Source organism: Astatotilapia calliptera, chromosome 20, assembly GCF_964374335.1.
Source record: "Astatotilapia calliptera chromosome 20, fAstCal68.1, whole genome shotgun sequence".
Classification (NCBI taxonomy): domain Eukaryota; kingdom Metazoa; phylum Chordata; class Actinopteri; order Cichliformes; family Cichlidae; genus Astatotilapia; species Astatotilapia calliptera.
Genome location: NC_137441.1, coordinates 26,272,655 through 26,291,109, shown reverse-complemented (window position 1 = coordinate 26,291,109; position 18,455 = coordinate 26,272,655). Strand labels below are relative to the sequence as shown.

At 39.2% G+C, this 18,455-nt stretch overlaps 2 protein-coding genes across 4 annotated transcripts in view; one reads left to right on the top strand and one right to left on the bottom strand.

The window, feature by feature from the left end:
• The window catches only part of mtor (mechanistic target of rapamycin kinase), a 76,014-nt gene that overhangs the window by 14,031 nt on the left and 43,528 nt on the right, over positions 1-18,455 (top strand). For all 3 annotated transcript variants that reach the window (XM_026153152.2, XM_026153150.2, XM_026153151.2), the window contains 8 exons: positions 859-1,026; positions 5,982-6,094; positions 6,430-6,592; positions 6,987-7,079; positions 7,411-7,557; positions 8,012-8,154; positions 8,486-8,648; positions 9,573-9,718. In XM_026153152.2, the coding sequence (XP_026008937.1) occupies positions 859-1,026; positions 5,982-6,094; positions 6,430-6,592; positions 6,987-7,079; positions 7,411-7,557; positions 8,012-8,154; positions 8,486-8,648; positions 9,573-9,718 (1,136 nt within the window). The remainder of the gene's footprint in view (positions 1-858; positions 1,027-5,981; positions 6,095-6,429; positions 6,593-6,986; positions 7,080-7,410; positions 7,558-8,011; positions 8,155-8,485; positions 8,649-9,572; positions 9,719-18,455) is intronic.
• On the bottom strand, positions 13,594-16,898 carry angptl7 (angiopoietin-like 7). Its single transcript, XM_026153218.2, has 5 exons — positions 16,270-16,898; positions 15,177-15,277; positions 14,878-15,072; positions 14,463-14,658; positions 13,594-14,364 (listed from the first exon to the last, which is right to left on the bottom strand). Exons 1-5 carry the CDS (start codon positions 16,628-16,630, stop codon positions 14,189-14,191), a joined length of 1,029 nt encoding a protein of 342 aa, XP_026009003.1. The 5' UTR covers positions 16,631-16,898; the 3' UTR covers positions 13,594-14,188.

Below are 18,455 nucleotides of genomic sequence, written 5' to 3'. Positions count from 1 at the left end.
CAGGAAGTTGGGGGTTGCTTGAGACCTCTCGTCCCTGACAAAACGCCTTTGCCAAATCTCACAGCTGAAGCCCATTGACTGATTGATATATTGTGTGACTTCAGGTCTTTTCTACTCCAGCTATTAATATTTTTAATGTGCACAGTGGTCAAACCTAGATTTTCCAAAACACTGTCAAAATCCACGCAGAGGCATGATGTAAGTCCCAGCTGACAGGAAACTGTCTCCATTCCTTGCCATCCAGTATTGTGACCCCTGCTTTGTGTCTCTAGCACGTGAACGTTTTGCATTTCCAGAGGGAACACTGATCCAGGCATTTGTCTCCCACTCAGCTTATTGATAAAGCACATTTTGACCTACTTCTGTATAGCTACACAAAAACTTTAGCATTACAATACAGCAATACAATTCCTTTTTCATTCACACTGTTGCTCCTCCTGTCCCAATTTTTTGGTAATATTTTGCTGTCATTAAATTGCAAAAAGAGCCAACCAAATCAAACACACAGTGGTCTTTGCACTGTGTTCATCTAAATGAGTTATAAAATATTTGACTTGTGTTTTTGTTTTTATTTACATTTTACAAAGCATCAAAACTTCTTTTAGGTGGATGTTTAGTACTGTAGTACAGTATTTCTTTAATTTATGTTGTTATTACATACTATTAGTATTAGAAAGCGTTGGCATTTGATTGTCTAAGAGTAATTTGAATTTCTATAATGTGTGTTTGAATATACTCTCCATTAGGGCTTTATCAGAATGTACAATCTTTTAACTTATGTTGGCTTTGATAATAATGAGCAAAAATGGGTGTCAAGTTAATGTAATGAATACCAACATTTCATTATCTGTGTCTTAGGAATACTGGACACCAAACAACCCCATGCAGAACACCATCATCCTCCTGATTGAGCAGATTGTGGTGGCGCTTGGTGGAGAGTTCAAGCTCTATCTCCCTCAGCTCATTCCACACATGCTACGTGTCTTCATGCATGACAACAGCACCGGGCGCAGTGTTACCATCAAGGTGAGTTCACTGCGGTGCGATTGCAGACGACATGCGATGTCAGTATCTGATTTGCCAGTAATAGACTAAAGCTGTGTAGTTCATTGGGTCTCATATTTTTATGAGCTTACAGTTACTGTGCATACACTGAAGGGTAGCGGAGTGTCCAACAGCTGGAATTAATAACACAGAAGAGAAAAAAGTCAGCTGGAGATAGATTTTCAGTGTTTTTATTTCACAAAAAGCTTTTAATTACTTTTCCAATTCTGCAAAAGTTGTTTAGATTCTGGATCACAAACCAATATATTGTTTTTGCTTTTCTTTGGCATCTTCGAGAACATTTTTCAGGTTTGTGTCTGAAATCACGTGCAGCTTACCGTGCCAGAATTATAGGCCGCGGCATTGCCCATGACTCATAGATGTTTAAAATGTCAGAGCTGTAGTTGAGATTACATTTTGGTACGAGGGATTATGATTTAGTAGTTGGAGCAAGAGAATGTACTGTTTTCTTATGTTAATGTTGCCATGAATGCTTGCTCTGCAGAGTGCAGAGCTGTTGGTGAAATAAAAATGAAATTGAGTACCCTTAATTATAAAAACAGACCAAAATGCCTGCTGTGGTGCCTTGGGCATCGTTATCAGAGAAATGGTGGTTTGTGTACTTGTTAATCCCTCCATTGGAGCTCTGCATTCTCTAACTGGCAGTCCAGAGCTTATTTCCAGCGCTGTCGCTGTCGCTTTCCTTTTTTTTCCCTTTTTTTTTGTTTAAATGAAAGCAGTTTTGTATTCTATCCCAGTTTCATCTACACTCTAAACTACAGGTGATTAGAAAACCTGTAACAGTTTAAGAGACTATTAAGTAGGGCTGGGTATCGTCACTGATTTCTAGAATCGATTCAATCCCGATTCACAAGGTCCCGAATTGATTCGATTTAATTCGATTAGATTCAATTCGATTTGAATCTGGGAACTTTTGACAGTCAGAAATATTATAATTCAGATCAGTACATTTACATATTTTTGTATCTATAAAAAGGAAGCTGACACACGCAAGACTTTATCATTTACTGTCTTAGCTGTTTGGTTGTTGAAATTTTGTGAGATTTCACCAGAGATTCTGGCATTTCGGGCAAAATAAATTTATATTAAAAAAATCGATTCAGGATTTTAATGAATCGATTTTACGTTATCCAAGCCAGAATCGATTTTAATCGATAAATTGATTATAAAAACCCACCCCTACTATTAAGTATTTTGTCATACATATTTTTTTCCGTTTGTAAATGTGGGAATGTGTTCACGAACCTGCTGACCGTCGAATAGAGAGTAAACTGTGGGTGACCCAGATGATCAATAGGATGTATGTATTCTGATTGGTGATTGTTTACTCAAAAATACATATGTAAGAAAAGAAAGTCTACAGTGAAATTGAAAGGCCAACTCACAGAATGCAGACACTGGTAGCTGTATTTGCATATATTTATTTACAATGTCAATGAATCTTTTTGATGCTTACAGGGGGAATAACATTTTTGTGTAAACTGGAAGCTATGATGATGTCAACCAGAGACATTCTCCTGGGAAATCTAATTTGTAGCGCTTCACTGCGTTTCTAACTCAGTATTTGGAGAATATTTCTCCTACCTTAATGTCTGCCATTTTCTCGTCTGCTTAAGAAGCTCAGAAGATTCTGAAAAGTCTCACGTACTCCCTTTACGACTGTTATGTTTTAAGAACTTTTATCTCTATCTTGATCTCATCTTAAGAATGTGAGAGTAAATTCTTAAAAAAACAAAAAAAACCTAACGTTTTATCACTACATACTACTATTGGTCTTCTATATCACAATATAATGTTGGTCATACTTATATAATTAACAAGAAAAGCAATACTTCATAACAGAGTTGATTAATCCCGCACTTTGCTAAGTGTCTGTTTCACCATTGTGCTCATTATTGTATCAGTTATTAGCAGGCTTTTGATTCCTGAGGATTACTGCTGAGCAGTAACAAATTATTTAATTTTTAGTAACATCATTGTAACATTATTGCTTTCTCCTGTAGTGACTTTTGTAATGTCCGAAAGAGCCATTTCTGAAGGCTGTAGTTACTAACGCAGTTCTGGGTAACTTGCCCAGCACAGATGAGGATAAACTTTGTGAGCTTTTTATGTAGAACAGGAAAGTACCCTAATAAATCTCAGTTATAATAAAGCAAAAAGGGTGCTGGAAAGATTTTTTTAATTTAAAAAAGTATGATCATGCTTAGTTTAACTGAAGTAAGTCAAAAGATTTAAAGTTAAACTCTGTAACTGAATAAAATCAGTGGTTAAAGCCAGCTGCTTTATTAAGACTAACTGGTTGATCATGATTAGTTTGGTATTATGCGAGATATTGTGATGTAATTAGTAAACAGAATAATTAAGTAAACTCTTGAGATATCATGCATTTGTTGGAAAGACATTGTATTTGTATTTCTTGTCCCTTTGGACTCCTTGAGAAATGACATTTTCTAAATATTGGTGTTTTTTGTTATAAACAAAAGCGAATAATACATTTTCTTTCAGAAGAAAGAAACTTGAGAAGTGCGTGATTGCACGAGTGGTGTCGTCAGTAATAAAAACCAAATGCCAACCAAAAGCAAAATGGATGTCTAGAGGATAGCGCGCCAGCAACTGATCTATAGGAAACTTTTTTTTGGAGGAGGATTGGCACACCGGGCCAAAGTTTTGCCAGTGCTGCTGATTATCATCAGCCACACTTCCCCTCAAGTGCTTTAAAGAGCAGCCACGCAAACCAGCAGGGAGAACCGTCACAGACAAAGGGCCCTCTTTGGCCCTATTCATTTTTGTGTCTGACACCCTCCCACGCACGATTTGAACCCTGTGTGGAATTACATGCTGAGGGTTCTCTTAACTTGGGGGCAGGGAAGAAATACAGCAGCAGGCTTTGGGATCCCTTCACCTTTCTCCAAATGAATTTCAGCATCTCTGGTGATTTATGCTGCTATCAGATAGGAAAAGAGTGCCACAGTGAAGGAAAGTGTTGTGCAGAATTTATAGCATAAGACAACATGAGAGAAATATTAAGACAGAATAATTATGTTGTTTCACTTATTGTATATTCATAATTAAAGCCCTAAAATCTTCATTAATAATACCATTTTAGGGCAGTGCAGAAAGCTTTCTTTCATAGACTCCCTGATACGCATTCATACTCTTAAGGAAACACTAACTAGTAATTTACCATTACATTTCTTGTAATGTTACAAGAAATTGATAATACCTTGGTAATAGCAGTCTGAACAGGCTGTTTGCAGTTTTCTCTTCTTTTAGCGACACACTAACTTTTAGATTTCAGGCTGACGTCTACCAGCAGCTCAAACCATAGAAATGTATAATGATGACCTGGTTAAAAGTTGTGCTCAACACATGCTGTGTCCTTAAAAAAATGGATCTGAAAACATGAAGATATAAGGATCCTGTAAGACAGAATAATGAAAGTTTAGTGTCAAAAATTAGCAATGGCCACAAAAAAACCTCCATTATGAATGTCTCAGTGTAGCATGACCCTGAATCTGTGTTTTGTAATAGATTTCTTTGCGAGTTGCACTGAGTCAAAGTAAAACTTGTCATAAATCTAGTGGAGAAACTATATTAACTAGACTGAAAAGGGCCTGTGTCAGAATGACGAGATGACTTTATTTTGCTAGCATTAGTTTAGGTTTAATAATTTAAGCTCACATCACTTTACACTCATACTGAAAGTACAGGAGCTCAACCTTCAGTTGATTTATTGGGGTGGTGTTTTATGTTTGTGGCTTCCATCAATATCCATCAGGACCTTTTGAGGTCTAAGCCACTTGCTCGTAATACAGCAGTTCAAAGACAGCACGGACCTATAAGTAACACACTCTCCTGTTTCAGCAGCGGCAGCCAGTAGTTGTCAGGGTTTTCCCTCAAACCCTAAATCACGATTTACGGGGAGACCACAAACACAGAATCGTGCGGAGCACAGTCATCTAGTCTTCTCTTCTCTGGTGCTGTTTAGTTTCAAAGTCTGTAGTATAGTATAATTCAGCAGCCCACAATCTGGATTGTCTGTAACTCAGGTCTGTGTCTGGAGCCTGATCTTTAGCGCAGCATGGGGGTCATGAAATGAGGGGAGTGGGAATCAGATTTCCCGCTTGTCTACAGAAGAGGTGAAGAAAAACATACTTCCATCATTTCAAGAAGCCTTCTCCCCTGAGCTCCACCCCCACCCTTCTAGGCTCACACATGCACACAGTTGTACACCTCCAACTCAACTTCCTGCTGTCTCGCCGTGTGCACTTTAGACATGGGGTTGGAGAGTGGGGGGAAAAGCAGAGGCGGTCATGGTATGTATTGGGGGGCTGGGGTATTTTTGATGCTTTCAATAGACGTCATCCTTTAAGACCACCATGTAGCCACCAAGCCTGTGTGCACATGCGCCACACAGCACCATGTTTACTGTTACCTTAAGGCACTGTGAGGCTTTCTCAAAAAATGCCATTTAGTTAATGTTGGAATTTGTATGCAGTAAACATGGCTGTACTCACTAATAATAGAAGATATACAGTCATTGGTGAAATGTAGATTAATAATCTAAAATTGACAAAAAGCCCCACGCAGAGGTACGTCATGAAACTTAACATCAATTTTAAGGAAGGTAAAATTGATGTTTAAAACCCCCCCCCCAAAACCCACTAATGTAATGTTCATATTTTACTTTATGATTTGCATCCTGTGAAGGCACAGATTCATGCTCACTTATTCGCTAACAGCTATACACAGATTTCCTGGACGGCTGGCTCGTGCGCCAGCACCTTGCTGAAATAAAATGCCATTCGACTTTCCCTTCAGAGCTCCTGAAGAAAACCATTTACAAGCTCATTAAAGCCACTCATGTTTAAGTGCTGCAGTATGTGGAATTAAGGAATGTGTGCTCTCCTTTTCAGCTACTCAATGCCATCCAGCTATTTGGTGCCAACCTAGATGACTACCTCCACTTGTTGCTGCCTCCCATTGTCAAGCTCTTTGATGCCCCTGATGTGCCCCTGCAGGCGCGCAAGTAAACGCTACACCCGTAGCTTTAGTGAGGAATCTAGTGTGATAATAAAAGTCATTCTCACTTAATTTTGCAAATAAAAATGTATTTAGCATCAATCTGATGTCACCACAGAAATGGGAAATTAAAATTAGACCATCACTGTGGTTAAAAGAGAGGAAAAAAGAACAAAGCTAAACATTTTTATGTGTATGTTTTTTATTAAAGAATCCATCTGGCAGCGATGTCAGATTTTTCACATGACTTCTTGGCTATCGGAGCAGGCTGTGTATCTAAGTCTGTGTCCTACAAACATTTCAGTAAAGCTGAGCATCCTTTGTTTTTCCTCTGTGGCTCAGGGTTGCCTTGGAGACACTGGACCGACTGACAGAGTCCCTGGACTTCACAGACTACGCTTCACGCATTATCCACCCGATCGTTCGGACACTTGACACCACTCCAGAGCTGCGTTCCACTTCCATGGACACCCTGTCCTCACTCGTATTCCAGTTGGGCAAGAAGGTAACCAGAGCTGTCCCCCGGGCTGTCTTTTAGATGTAGATACTATTAACTGTACTTTTCCAGTCTTCCTACTGTTGGCTTCACATGCACTGCCCCCCCTAGTTTTATTACTTCCTGCCAGACTGCTGATGTCATTGACCATTACGCAGCATGGGGTGGTGTTTACAGGAGCGGATGAGGTCACATTTACCCCTGCCTGTCCTCTCAAGCCTTCCCCTCCCTTATCCCTCAAACCCCGTGTCGTTAATGTGTAGGGGAAGCTTTTGATCTGAGGTTCATGAAGGTTAGAAACAAGTGCAAGACACCCAGTTATTTACTTTATGGTGAAGGGAAAGCGGTCTCCAGACACACATACACCCTTATGTTTATCCTTCCTCTCTCCTCTTATTTTCAGTACCAGATCTTCATCCCCATGGTGAATAAAGTGATGCTAAAGCACAGGATCAACCACCAGCGTTACGACATACTCATATGTCGGATTGTCAAGGTATGGCTCGCCAGTAAATCCAGATTATTACTACACATTTTTCACACATGTCTCGTAGATTATCTGTGAGCTGCCAGTCTTTTATTTCATAACCTCACAGGGCACAAGGTGGTCTGGCAATAAATTACATAAGTATAAATAAACATTTCATATTCAGTGCACCATAAGCAAGTCATTACCATGTCTTGTTTATCAACAGTCCCTCAGGAAGGAAATGCACTTCTACTTTCATAAAACGTGTTTTGGGGCCCAGCTCAACAGTTTGAATGTGTGTGGCCCGCATGTGTGTGGCCTGCATGTGTTTGTTTATGTTTGTTTTTGTGCCTATCAGGGCTATACTCTGGCAGAGGAGGAAGAAGACCCTCTAATTTTCCAGCATCGCCAGGTTCGTGGTAACCAAGGTGACGCTTTGGTCAGCGGACCAGTAGAGGCGGGGCCTATGAAGAAGCTCCACGTCAGCACTACTGCACTCCAGAAGGTTGGAAGGAACAGTTGGCATTTTTTCCCCCCCATGATTAAAGACACGCACACGTCCAATGTTTATATCGGTGGCAGTGTTGCAGGTGTTTCATTTGTGTACAGGAAGCAGTGCTGAAAGCCGTAGTTCAATTGTGGTCAGGATGTATGAGTCAACAAACTGGTGATAAATTAATGGAACAACGTCGTCATATGAGCAGAACACCACAATCAGTGCATATATTTGACTGCAGAAAACAAAGGATTACCTGCTGATTTGATGATAGTTTACCGAGTGGTGTCAGACTGGCCTGTGGACCGATAAATTACACAGCGCTCTTCACTACCATCATCAAGATAATAATAAAAAAAATCTCACAGTTTACATTATAGTCAGATTATCCCATACACATTACATGTGAAAACTTTGCGTCCACATATTTGTTCTGAAATTGATGATTTCTGACACTGGAAAGGCTTGGGGAGCTGCCAGGAAGGTGTCCAAAGATGATTGGCTGGAGTGGCTGAGGCGCTTGAGTGTTGTCCTGCTCAAAGAGTCATCCTCCCCAGCTCTGCGCTCGTGCTGGTCACTGGCTCAGACCTACATCCCTCTTGCCAGGTAAATGCAAACATAATTCCTTATGAAGCATGTACATAAAATCTGAAGCTCTGTCTTTGCATAGAGTTTTGGGCAGTCACTACTGCCAAAATATTCTCAGTTATCAGTAGTGCAAAACTGGTCAAACTTGACAATGTCAAAGGTGACTGTATGTAGCTGTATGAAAAGCAGAGTTACTAAAATGCTAAAAAAAAAAAAAGCTGTGTAAAATCACAAATACCTGTTTATTCTGTGATCATTTTTACAACTTTTAGAATGATCTCGCTACTGCAAAATACTTGAATATTTTAATGTTGTTTTAATGGCAATATGGTGTTTTTGTTGACCCCAGAGACTTGTTCAATGCAGCTTTCCTCTCATGTTGGTCTGAGCTGAGTGAGGACCAGCAGGATGAGCTGATCCGCAGCATTGAGTTGGCACTCACATCTCAAGACATTGCTGAGGTCACACAGACTTTGCTCAACTTGGCAGAGTTCATGGAGCACAGCGATAAGGTTAGCAGTGACCTGGTAACCTAATTAAACTAATAGCTGTGCTATTGTTTAGACATACATGTTTTTAGTGTCCCTGCAGATGTGAACGGACTCTAAAACAGCATTTTCAAAACTAAATTCTAATCCTCAAAGTTTTTATATTAGCCAGAGTATTTTTTTCTTCATCAATCAGGTTTTGCTTCGTTAAAGATTGTAATAAAAATGTCTCTCAAAAATCAAAGTAGGTTTAATGTTTTTAACTCTTGCTCAAATAATTAGTCGTATTCTTAATTTGATTTTAAATGTTTATAGCGTCAGTGTATATCGGTCTAAATTGAGAAGTATAAATGGAAATTCATCTGTTTTAAATTAATCCACAACACAAAGTGTGAAAAATAAATGCTTTTGCAGTCCCACTGCACATGTGTTTATGATGTTGAGATAATATTCTTCTCACAGCATTTTAGAACTTAATTTTCATTGTGAAAATAATACAGATATTTTATTTGGTTAACTTAATTATTTCTGCCATCAACATCACAAAATTTAATTCGCTTTTTATCAGTTTATGTCTCTTCCAGAAAAGATAAGCACTGCAGCAGATATAGATGTGGAGACATCTGTTATTATGCTGTTATTTGTTCATCTACTTATTTGCACAGTCGCATGCAGCATTATATAACAGTAAGAAAAAGATTAACTCCAGAAACACGGAAATGTGTTAACCTTTTGATAAAATAGGAACTTTAAACTTGGCATAATAATAATGATGCTGTTACATTAAGGACTGTGAATGTTGTGGTTGGGCTGTGATTTCAGTTTCAATATGCTCCTCGGCAACGAGCCCACCGTCGAAGAATGATGTATTCTTCATAGTTAGATAAGCAGAGCCAGTGGAATGATTGTCATTTAGAGTTATTTATTATGTACAATTTCCTTTTCCAGGGTCCTCTGCCCCTCAGAGACGATAACGGCATTGTGCTGCTCGGTGAGAGAGCTGCCAAATGCCGTGCCTATGCCAAGGCACTGCATTACAAAGAGCTGGAGTTTCAGAAGGGACCAACCCCCCTTATCCTGGAGTCTCTTATCAGGTAGGAGGTGTGAAAAAGCTCAGAAATGAATGTGTTATTTTTATGAATAACAGCCACAGCTTACCTGAATAGGGTAATTAAAAAAGCATGTCATGGTCCACTTAACTTTTTTGTTTGTGTAATTTAACAGGTCCTCAGCCCAGTAGGTTATCGCTTAGAACAAACATTACACCACCCTCGAGGAGTCAGTTTTTCAATCTAATAAATAAAGAAAAAATATATTAAGCATATCCTCCTCTCCCACAAGCCTTTGATATCTTCTGTCAACTTTTCCATCCCCTTTTCTCATCTTTCTTTATTTCTACGCCTTTGGCATTGCATGGAAAAATCTGTTTTGCAGGCATCTAATTGGAAGCTTGCCTCCTTTTCATCTGTGAGTGTCTGGACTTGTGTTTCTCTGGGGCCTGTTTTCAATTTCTCAGAAGCCTTGATCATGATGAATGATGGAAGCCGGCACTCTGGTGTTTTCAATATCCCCATCTGGTTCTCACCTCTCCAGGATTTCCCATAAAAGATCTAGACGCTAGTGTGCAGAAAGCACTGCGAAAACCTCTTTTTACTGAGTCGCGGCTGTATTAGGGGAAAAATATGTTTCATATCTGATGCATACTTTTTGATGACAAGGAGTTTTGTCATAGCCGTTTCGGTGCCTGAGTCATTGTGTTTGTAAGTGACATTGGAACTGATCATTTCATTCTTTCATATGGATATTCAGTTAAAATAGTTAGTTTATGGTAATACATCTGTGACCGCTACAAATGATGTGTGAGGGATTTTTAGAAAATCCACAGAATTAATTTGTGGTTTGACTATGTTCTTAGTAGGCACAGAAGTATCGAATATAGCCAGGAAACTTGTCACATTTTCCCCTTTATTCCTAACAAGAGAGGAATGCTGCTAATTTAGCAATTTGCATTTATTTGTAGAAGTCTATCATGCAGTGTTAATATATGTGAATCATGTGATAGTCTTTGTTTCGGATTTGTTAATATTATGTATTAAAAAAATATTGAATTTGTCATTATTTGGTAGAATGGGGTAAAAGAAAGCTGTGTATCTTGGAGATAAGTGCTTAATAAGTGCTAATACATATACATTTGGTTGATCTGTCATAGTTGTAACAGTAGGGGCCAGGCATTGTTGCATCTAAACCATGTGTTGGTAATTTTTCTGTAGCCTTAGTGTTATGGGTACCATGGAAATGCTTGGAAATTGAGTCTTGAATAAAACGTAGCATGTTGTTGAGATGCACAAAAGACTGCACGATGTTAGGTAAAATATCATCTTATGATACCCAGCCAGTGTGGCTTTTGTTTGTTAATACCAGCTGCAGTAGCTTAGCTTAGCTGGGTTTGTTTTTACCTTGTGAGTCTGCGTGCGTATCGTGTGTCTTATAGGGGGCACAACCATGACACTGGTTTAGAGTACTTTGACAGGTGTTTATACGGTATGTTTGTCTGTCCGGATTTCTGCAGACAGATTGTGTCAGCATAATAGTTAGAGTTTACAAATACATTTGGGGTGACTCTTGAGCAATAAGTACTCATGTAACAATGAAGTAATTCTTAAATAATTGTCATATTGTAGATGGTACTGAGTCAGGTATATTGACAGGGATAATGCATTTGATCCCCCTGCAAGATGGTCTAGTTTTTTTTTTGTTTTTTTTTCTTCCACTGGGAAGTTTTGATGGACTTGGATTAGGATAAAGAGATGTCATCATCATCTCAGGTTGGTAACTTTTAATCTACCTGTGTTGTCTCTCCCTGCGCTTTCACCCTCTTGGGTTATGGTCCAACCAAGGCAATAGTAATAAAAGTATCGAGTATAATGCACAACTCCAATTCCAGAATGTCGGGATGCTATGTAAAGTCTCACGAAAACAGAATGCTGTGAGTTGCAAATCTCACAAACCCTTATTTTATTTGTAATGGAACATAGAAAACATATCAAATCTTTTGAGACATTTTACTGTTTGATTAAAAATCTTAGCTTGTTTTTAATTTGATAAACATGTCTCAAAGTTGTGATGGGAGCGACAACAGGCTGGAAAAGTAAGAGTTACTAGAGCAAAAGAGGTGGGGGAATATTTTGCAGCTAATGAGTTTAATTGGTAACAGGTCAGTGGCATGAATCTTGGACAGGCAAAGTTCCTCAGAATTAAAGATGGGCAGAGGTTTAACAATCTGCAAAAAACAAACAGTTTCTATGAATTATAGAACAATTTGAGATTTGTCTTCCTTGATGTGAAATTATAAAGACCAATCTCATCATTTCCAGTAGAAATGATCCAGAGAACATGGAGAAAACTGTGCACAAGGGACAAAACTGAAAATCAATATTCTGTGATGGAAATCACTGTATGGGCTCAGGCCCAGAAATCATTCTCTGTGATCACAGTCCACCTCATCCACAAATGCAGGTTAAAGCTGCAATAATGAAGAAAAGAAACAATATGTGAACATGATCCAGAAACTATGTCTTCTCTGGGTCAAAGCTCATTTAGAATTCAAAAGCCTGCATCTCTGATGATATGGGAGCGCAATAATGTTTAGGAAACTGGCAACTTGCACATTTGGAAAGGCAAATCAACACTGAGAGGTGCATACAGGATTTAGAGCAACATATGCTCCCATCCAGACAACAGATTTTTCAGGAAAGACCTTATATATTTCAGCAAGACAGTGCTAAACCACATACAGGAGATCCTACAATAGTATGGCTTCATAGTTGAAGAGTCCAAGTGCTGAACTGGCCTGACTGCAGTCCACACCTTTCACCAATTAAAAACAGTTTGGAGCATCATGATATTTATAAGTGAGACATGAGTGAGACTACATGTCTCGCCTAAGAGTCCAGAAACTTGACTGGTTAAAAGAAGAGGGATTTTACACAGTGGTAAACATAGCTGTGCCCCAACTTTTCAGACATTTTACTGCCATCACATTCAAAAGATGAAAACACAGCTTTTCCAAAGGTAGTATTTATTGCACAATCCCTATATTTCAATTGAGAAGTACACAATGAAATGCCTGTAGTTCTACCTTAACATAAAATCTGCATTTCAGGTAAAAAATAAATAGAAAAAATCGAGTGAAATCTTGCTGAAGGAGCTGTCTTCATTAAATATTAAACAACACTTTTGGCAGACCTGTCACTGAAGTTTAAATCCCCTAGGAAAATAGGAAAAAAATCTATTTATTGAAGCGACTTTCTTAAATAGAACGTGCTAAAGATTAGAATTCCTCCTAGAGCAACAATGTTTATGTCAATAGTAACTGGCCTCTTATTGTGGTATAGTTCACCACTGTTTAAGGTTATCTTTTGTGGTGGAGCCACATGCTTAAACACATTCTAACCCTTAAAATAGATAGACCTTGTTTGTTTTAAGCGACCTTTATTCTAGTATGGCCATTTCATTTGAAGGGAAAAGATAAATGTCCAGGTTTAATTAGATGTTTACCCTGACGAATATTTCACCTTGTTAAAGGAATCTGTCATGCTATTGTTATGATTCTGAGTAATCACAAGACTGAGCCTGTGTAGGCCGTGCTAGCTCTCAGTCGGTATAATCCAAAAAAATCTTTGTTATCCTAACCAAATGATGTTATTGTTGTCATGGTAAGAAAGCTAAAGGCATTTAACTAAATGGAGTGTGGGTGTGTAGTTGTGTAGTCTTCTTTCATCTGTTTGGGTTAGGTGGCATGGGACCTCTAGCTGGGATGTCAGAAGTCAGAGGTCGGTGGCTCAAGGCAAATATGTAGCCATTATTGGACACGAGTGGACATAAGACCTTGACTCGACTCGACTTCTTCGAGTTTGTCAGAATACCTATGCTGTTTGCTGAGTGAAGGAATGAATAGGCTGACATGGAATTCTATGTTTAAAAAATATTTTTTATTTTCTACCACATAAAAGAACATAATTACAGAACTGTACACATTTTACAAATCACACATTTTCATCATGAAGGTTTATTGTTTGAAGTGAATGAAGAAAAAGAAATGGAGCATCATTGATAGGACCAATCCCTCACAACAGCTCACAAACAAATGGTAGTCTGGCAGTCTTTAAAGATTTATAGATGAATTAGAAGTTTCCAATGGTCCTTGCTTGTTATAACTGAAAATACATCCCAAGTGCATTCAAGACAAATGACTGAAAGAATAAAATTCCAGTTACCCACAGGGGGGAGTGTTGAAAAGGCATCTAGGAAAGCTTTTAAAAAATAAAATATCTTATATCTGATAAATACACACAATTAACTACAATTTACAATCAAAACATGAGAAAAACATTACACATTCATCTGACTGAAATCGAGCCAAACCATTACAAACAACCTTATCACTTCGTTCGCAGTCCAGGAAAAGCCACAGTTTGGTAGAACAGTTAAACGGGTATTATTGAGAACTCTCTTTATTCATGCGTATGATCTTGATCCAGAAAAAACAGCCGAAACACTTATGACTAAAAATTAACTGGTCGGACCTTCATCTCCACCTTCTTGAGGGAGTAGGTGGGTCCATGCCAGCCGTACCAAGTGATCCCATCTTGGTTCTTATCTTGGTTCTTTATGTGGTTACCGTAGCGATAATAAACACCGTTCAAATTTGAGTCAGTGCAGCAGTTGTACCAGTACCCACCTGGAAGTAAGAATTGGATTAATGGCAGCACATAACAGCCTTTCTTATCTGCTGTAGACGACTGGATTGGTTTTGTAAGATTTTCTCATATGTCTTACCTTTGCGTCGGGCTGCACAGTCATCCAAACATTTGTCATTGTCTTTGTTCATGGTGCTGAAGTTGGTGTTGTTGTGGTACCGCAGAGAGTCTCCAGCATTTCCACTGTAGTTGGCAAGGAAGAGCTTGTAGCTGTTGAGCTCATTACTGACTGTGAAAAAGCCATACTCGGCATAGCGTTTTTCTCCTTCCCAGTCCTGCATTGGAAAACATATAACACGATTTAGAGAATGACAGTGACAGAAACAGAATATTTGCTTTTGTGGTCTGTCTAATGTCTTTTCGAATTAGTTTGATTTATTGCTAGTTCAAGTATGGTGTAAAGTGATTTTTATGCCCTCTTGCTTTTAGCCATGAAGTGGCTTTTACATGGTTTATGTATTCTTGCTCTCCTGCGTGATGGTCCCAACACTTACCTCCATATCAATCCTAAGTGTACTTGGCTGCCTTGTTAGGCGGAAGATGTTGTCATTGCCCAGCCAGAAGTCTCCACGGATGGATCCAAATCCTTGTTTGTACTGCTTCCAGTCACGGTTAAAGGATGTGAGGCCAACACTTCGCCTCTGAATCACAGTCCAGCCACCTCCATTTGTCTCCATATCACAGAAGAGCTGGGAAAAAACAAAGCCTGTAATTTAGCTGGCTTTTCAAAAAGCTGAAAAAAGCCTCTGATAACCCACCCCCCCTCCCAAAAAAAAAGAGTGCTGAAACTTACGGTGAATTCAGGTGTTCCCAGAAACTCATCTTTAGGCAGCTTGTACTCGCCAGAGATCTTGTAGTTCTTGCTGTAGAGTGATGCACAGTCATATATGGCTTCTGGAAAAAGGAATATCCCAAGTTATGCTAAAACCATATGCAGATCCATGAGCTTTCATAGTTTTTAAAACATGTGATACCTATAAATTACAGTTTTCATGGTATCTGAGGAATTGGACAGAGAAAAAAAGAGACTTTTCTTTTTCGCCCCACGCCCCAAAAGAAAAATAGATCAAAGAAGAATGAGACACGCACAGCATGCTGAGAGTTTTCCATAGCTGCACCTTTTACTCCTGTCCCAGTATAGTGATGCCTTTAAGATTACGGTGGAGCAAAGAAGCCAAAACTTAAAGATATGGAAACCTTCCACTTCTAATCACTGCAGCCCTTCCTGTTCTGTTCTCTTGTTTACTTTACAAAGGTCTGTGTGTTCTCTCTGCCAATGACATGAATGCGGTCCCTTTAGACCACACAGTAAAACGTGAAATAATAAACGACGTAATGCCTGGTTAACCGCTCCGCGGCAGCCAGTGCTGATTAGTGGTGTGTTGAAGTCGAATTGAACGGTGGATATGATGTGGCTTTGATGGAGCTCATTACTGACAACCCTGCAGATGGGATTGTGCAGCTCTAAATGATTGGTTTTTAGTACTGTGGGGCAGCTCAGAGAAGTGCGGCACTGTAATTTCCCTCACGACTAATTCACAGCAGGTGTCTCAGATCCTGAAAGGCTGATTATAGTGTTTTGCAGCAAAAATAAATACATGATGATAATGTGTGCAGAATAGTTTATAGTGAAGTGACTTTGTTTTGTCTACTTCTAAATATGAGCACCCTTCCCAATTAAAAGAAGCTTTTATGATATATTAAAATGATACTATTCAAAACCAAACTTATACTGTCTGGAAATGTTGAGAGGTGAAAGGTGTCTGTTTAAAATTTGGTATTTGAAACAAGAAATAAGAGCAAGAATGAGCGTTTTCATAGCATCTGTTTTAGGGTATAGAGACAGTATGGTCAAACTCTCCAGATGATGGAGTGTTAATACTCACCCGATGAAGTCTTAGGAGCAGACTGTGCGGTTTGCAGCTGCATGATCTCCACACGGTTGTTGATCTCAGAGTACTTGCTCTCTGCCTCTGTGACTCGGACGTCTTGCTGTCGGCTCTGCTGGTCCAGATCTAGTATTTGCTTCACAAGTTTCTTCATGTCTGTCTCCTGCTTGCGACTCAGCTCCTCAAAGAGGCTGGTGAGATTGGCCACTTGAACTTTGAGAGAGCGTACCTCGTCGCAGCACTGACCCTTGGAAGGCTTTGGAAGCGCCTGTCTCTTCCTGAGATTTTGAGCCCATGTCTCTGCAAGCAAGAGCAGTGCAACCTCTAAAACAACTATACTCAAATAGATTTTTGCCATTTTTAAAAGTCAAAGTTCTGGATCTTCTCGCAGCCTCTGGGTGTTTTGATTGGTTGCCGCTAAAAAAGAATCTCTCTCTGTAAATGGTTCTCTCTTGGAATACGAAAAAGATGCAAGCTCACTGCAGCTATCTGAAGTTTTGTCCAGTTGAGTTGGAGCTCTCCTTTGACCACTTGCTCACTCAGGCTGTCGTATTACCTCAGTGAAGCCCTCCTCTGCTTGAGCATCTTAAATATTGTATGGGTCCTCCCCCTCTCCCCCCTTTCACTGACCCTCTCCAACCTTCAGGGTGGAGGACCTTTCACGTTCCTCCTCCCCCTGCACCCTTCTACTTCACCCCTCATCTTACTTTCACTCATACTGGGGAAGCTTTGCCACACTTGCTTTGTCAGGTGTTAAATGTTTCTGGGAAGTCATTTTTTTATTCCCTTTGCCTGGAAGAACCACATAAGGACCTGGGCAAACAAACAACGCTACTGTCTGAACCTGCGGCGCTTAACTGGAAATGCAGACTGTTTAAAAGATTTAACTACATTTGATTTTAATTTATTCAGCTATATACACTAATGAGATTAAAACATTTGAATACTTGTTTTAAACGTTAGTACATCTGTAGGTAATTTCTTCCCCACATTTAAAACACTTTATGTTAATGACAGTTTTTACGATATCCTTGAGGGTTGAAGTCACTAAGCATTCTTAATTGTAGGTTAAGTGTTCTGTTCGTGCTACCCTTTTTGGCACATGGCAGATGTTAATGCCAAGCGGGTTTCAGTGTCAGATTTCAAAGGCGTGTTGATACAGGGGAAAACCTTCAGGATAAAATCTGATCAACTACAGTTTGTAGTAAAAGCTGGAAGAAATGTTTAGGATAAGGCAGGTGGAATAGTGGGAGTATTTTGTCTACATGTGTAAATGCTTAACATTTTGCCATCACATATGCAGCGTATTTCTTAAATAAGTTTAGATGGTGTACCCACCAAAGAACAACAGAACAAAAAGATGAAGTCATACTGTTATGGCTTTTATCATCAGCAGAAGGGGCAGCGTGCTTGTGTTTTCACTTCACTAATCAATTCCATGCCTTTAGGTATGTTTTCAACTTGTAGATATGGAAACTCATCAAGCATTAGAAAGTACAGGAAACATTACAATCAGTCAAACATGCAGTCTGGATTAGGTTTCTGTATTAAATTAGAAACAATAATTAAAAGCATATTTCAGCTCAGTTAAAGTCTGGTGTCAAGTAAGATAAGATAAGATAGAACTTTATTAATCCCTCGGGTGGGTTCCTCTGGGAAATTCGACAGTAGATGCATACTGTGTAGCATGTGGGTTAATTACCTAAGGGATTAATTTAGTTGAATTAAATTTTATTTATGTAGCGCCAAATCACTACGATGGTCGCCTTAAGATGCTTTATCTTTACAATAATAGAGAGAAAACCCAGACAATAAGATGAGCCTCTAAGAATAAGCACTTGGCAACAGTGGGAGGGAAAAACCTCCTTTTAACAGGAAGAAACCTCTGGCAGAACAGGGCTTAGGGAGAGGCAGTGTTGCTACTTGCCAGGGATGAGTGGAGGATTACAGTTTATGCTTGTCGCTATCAGTTCTTCAGGAAAGAGGGATTTATTTATTTTTTCCTTTTGATTTTTTTCTTTGATACCTGTTGTTGAAGACAACAAGTTGAATGCATCATGCGTGAGTATAACGAGTTTTGGGTTGTGATGATGTCACAGTATTGCACACCTTAACATGAGCATTACAGTTGGGAGTTGGATTTTCAGTGCATTTGTGGAGGGTACAAACTCTTTACCCGGCGA

What these genes read in the sequence shown, in the direction of transcription:
- angptl7 (XM_026153218.2), bottom strand. Translation starts at nt 16,630, where the DNA reads ATGGCAAAAATCTATTTGAGTATAGTTGTTTTAGAGGTTGCACTGCTC. An exon ending in TGGGAACACCTGAATTCACC is followed by an intron (nt 15,073 to 15,176) that starts GTAAGTTTCAGC and finishes GTTTTTTCCCAG; the next exon opens with CTCTTCTGTGATATGGAGAC. An exon ending in CTGTGCAGCCCGACGCAAAG is followed by an intron (nt 14,365 to 14,462) that starts GTAAGACATATG and finishes TCTTACTTCCAG; the next exon opens with GTGGGTACTGGTACAACTGC.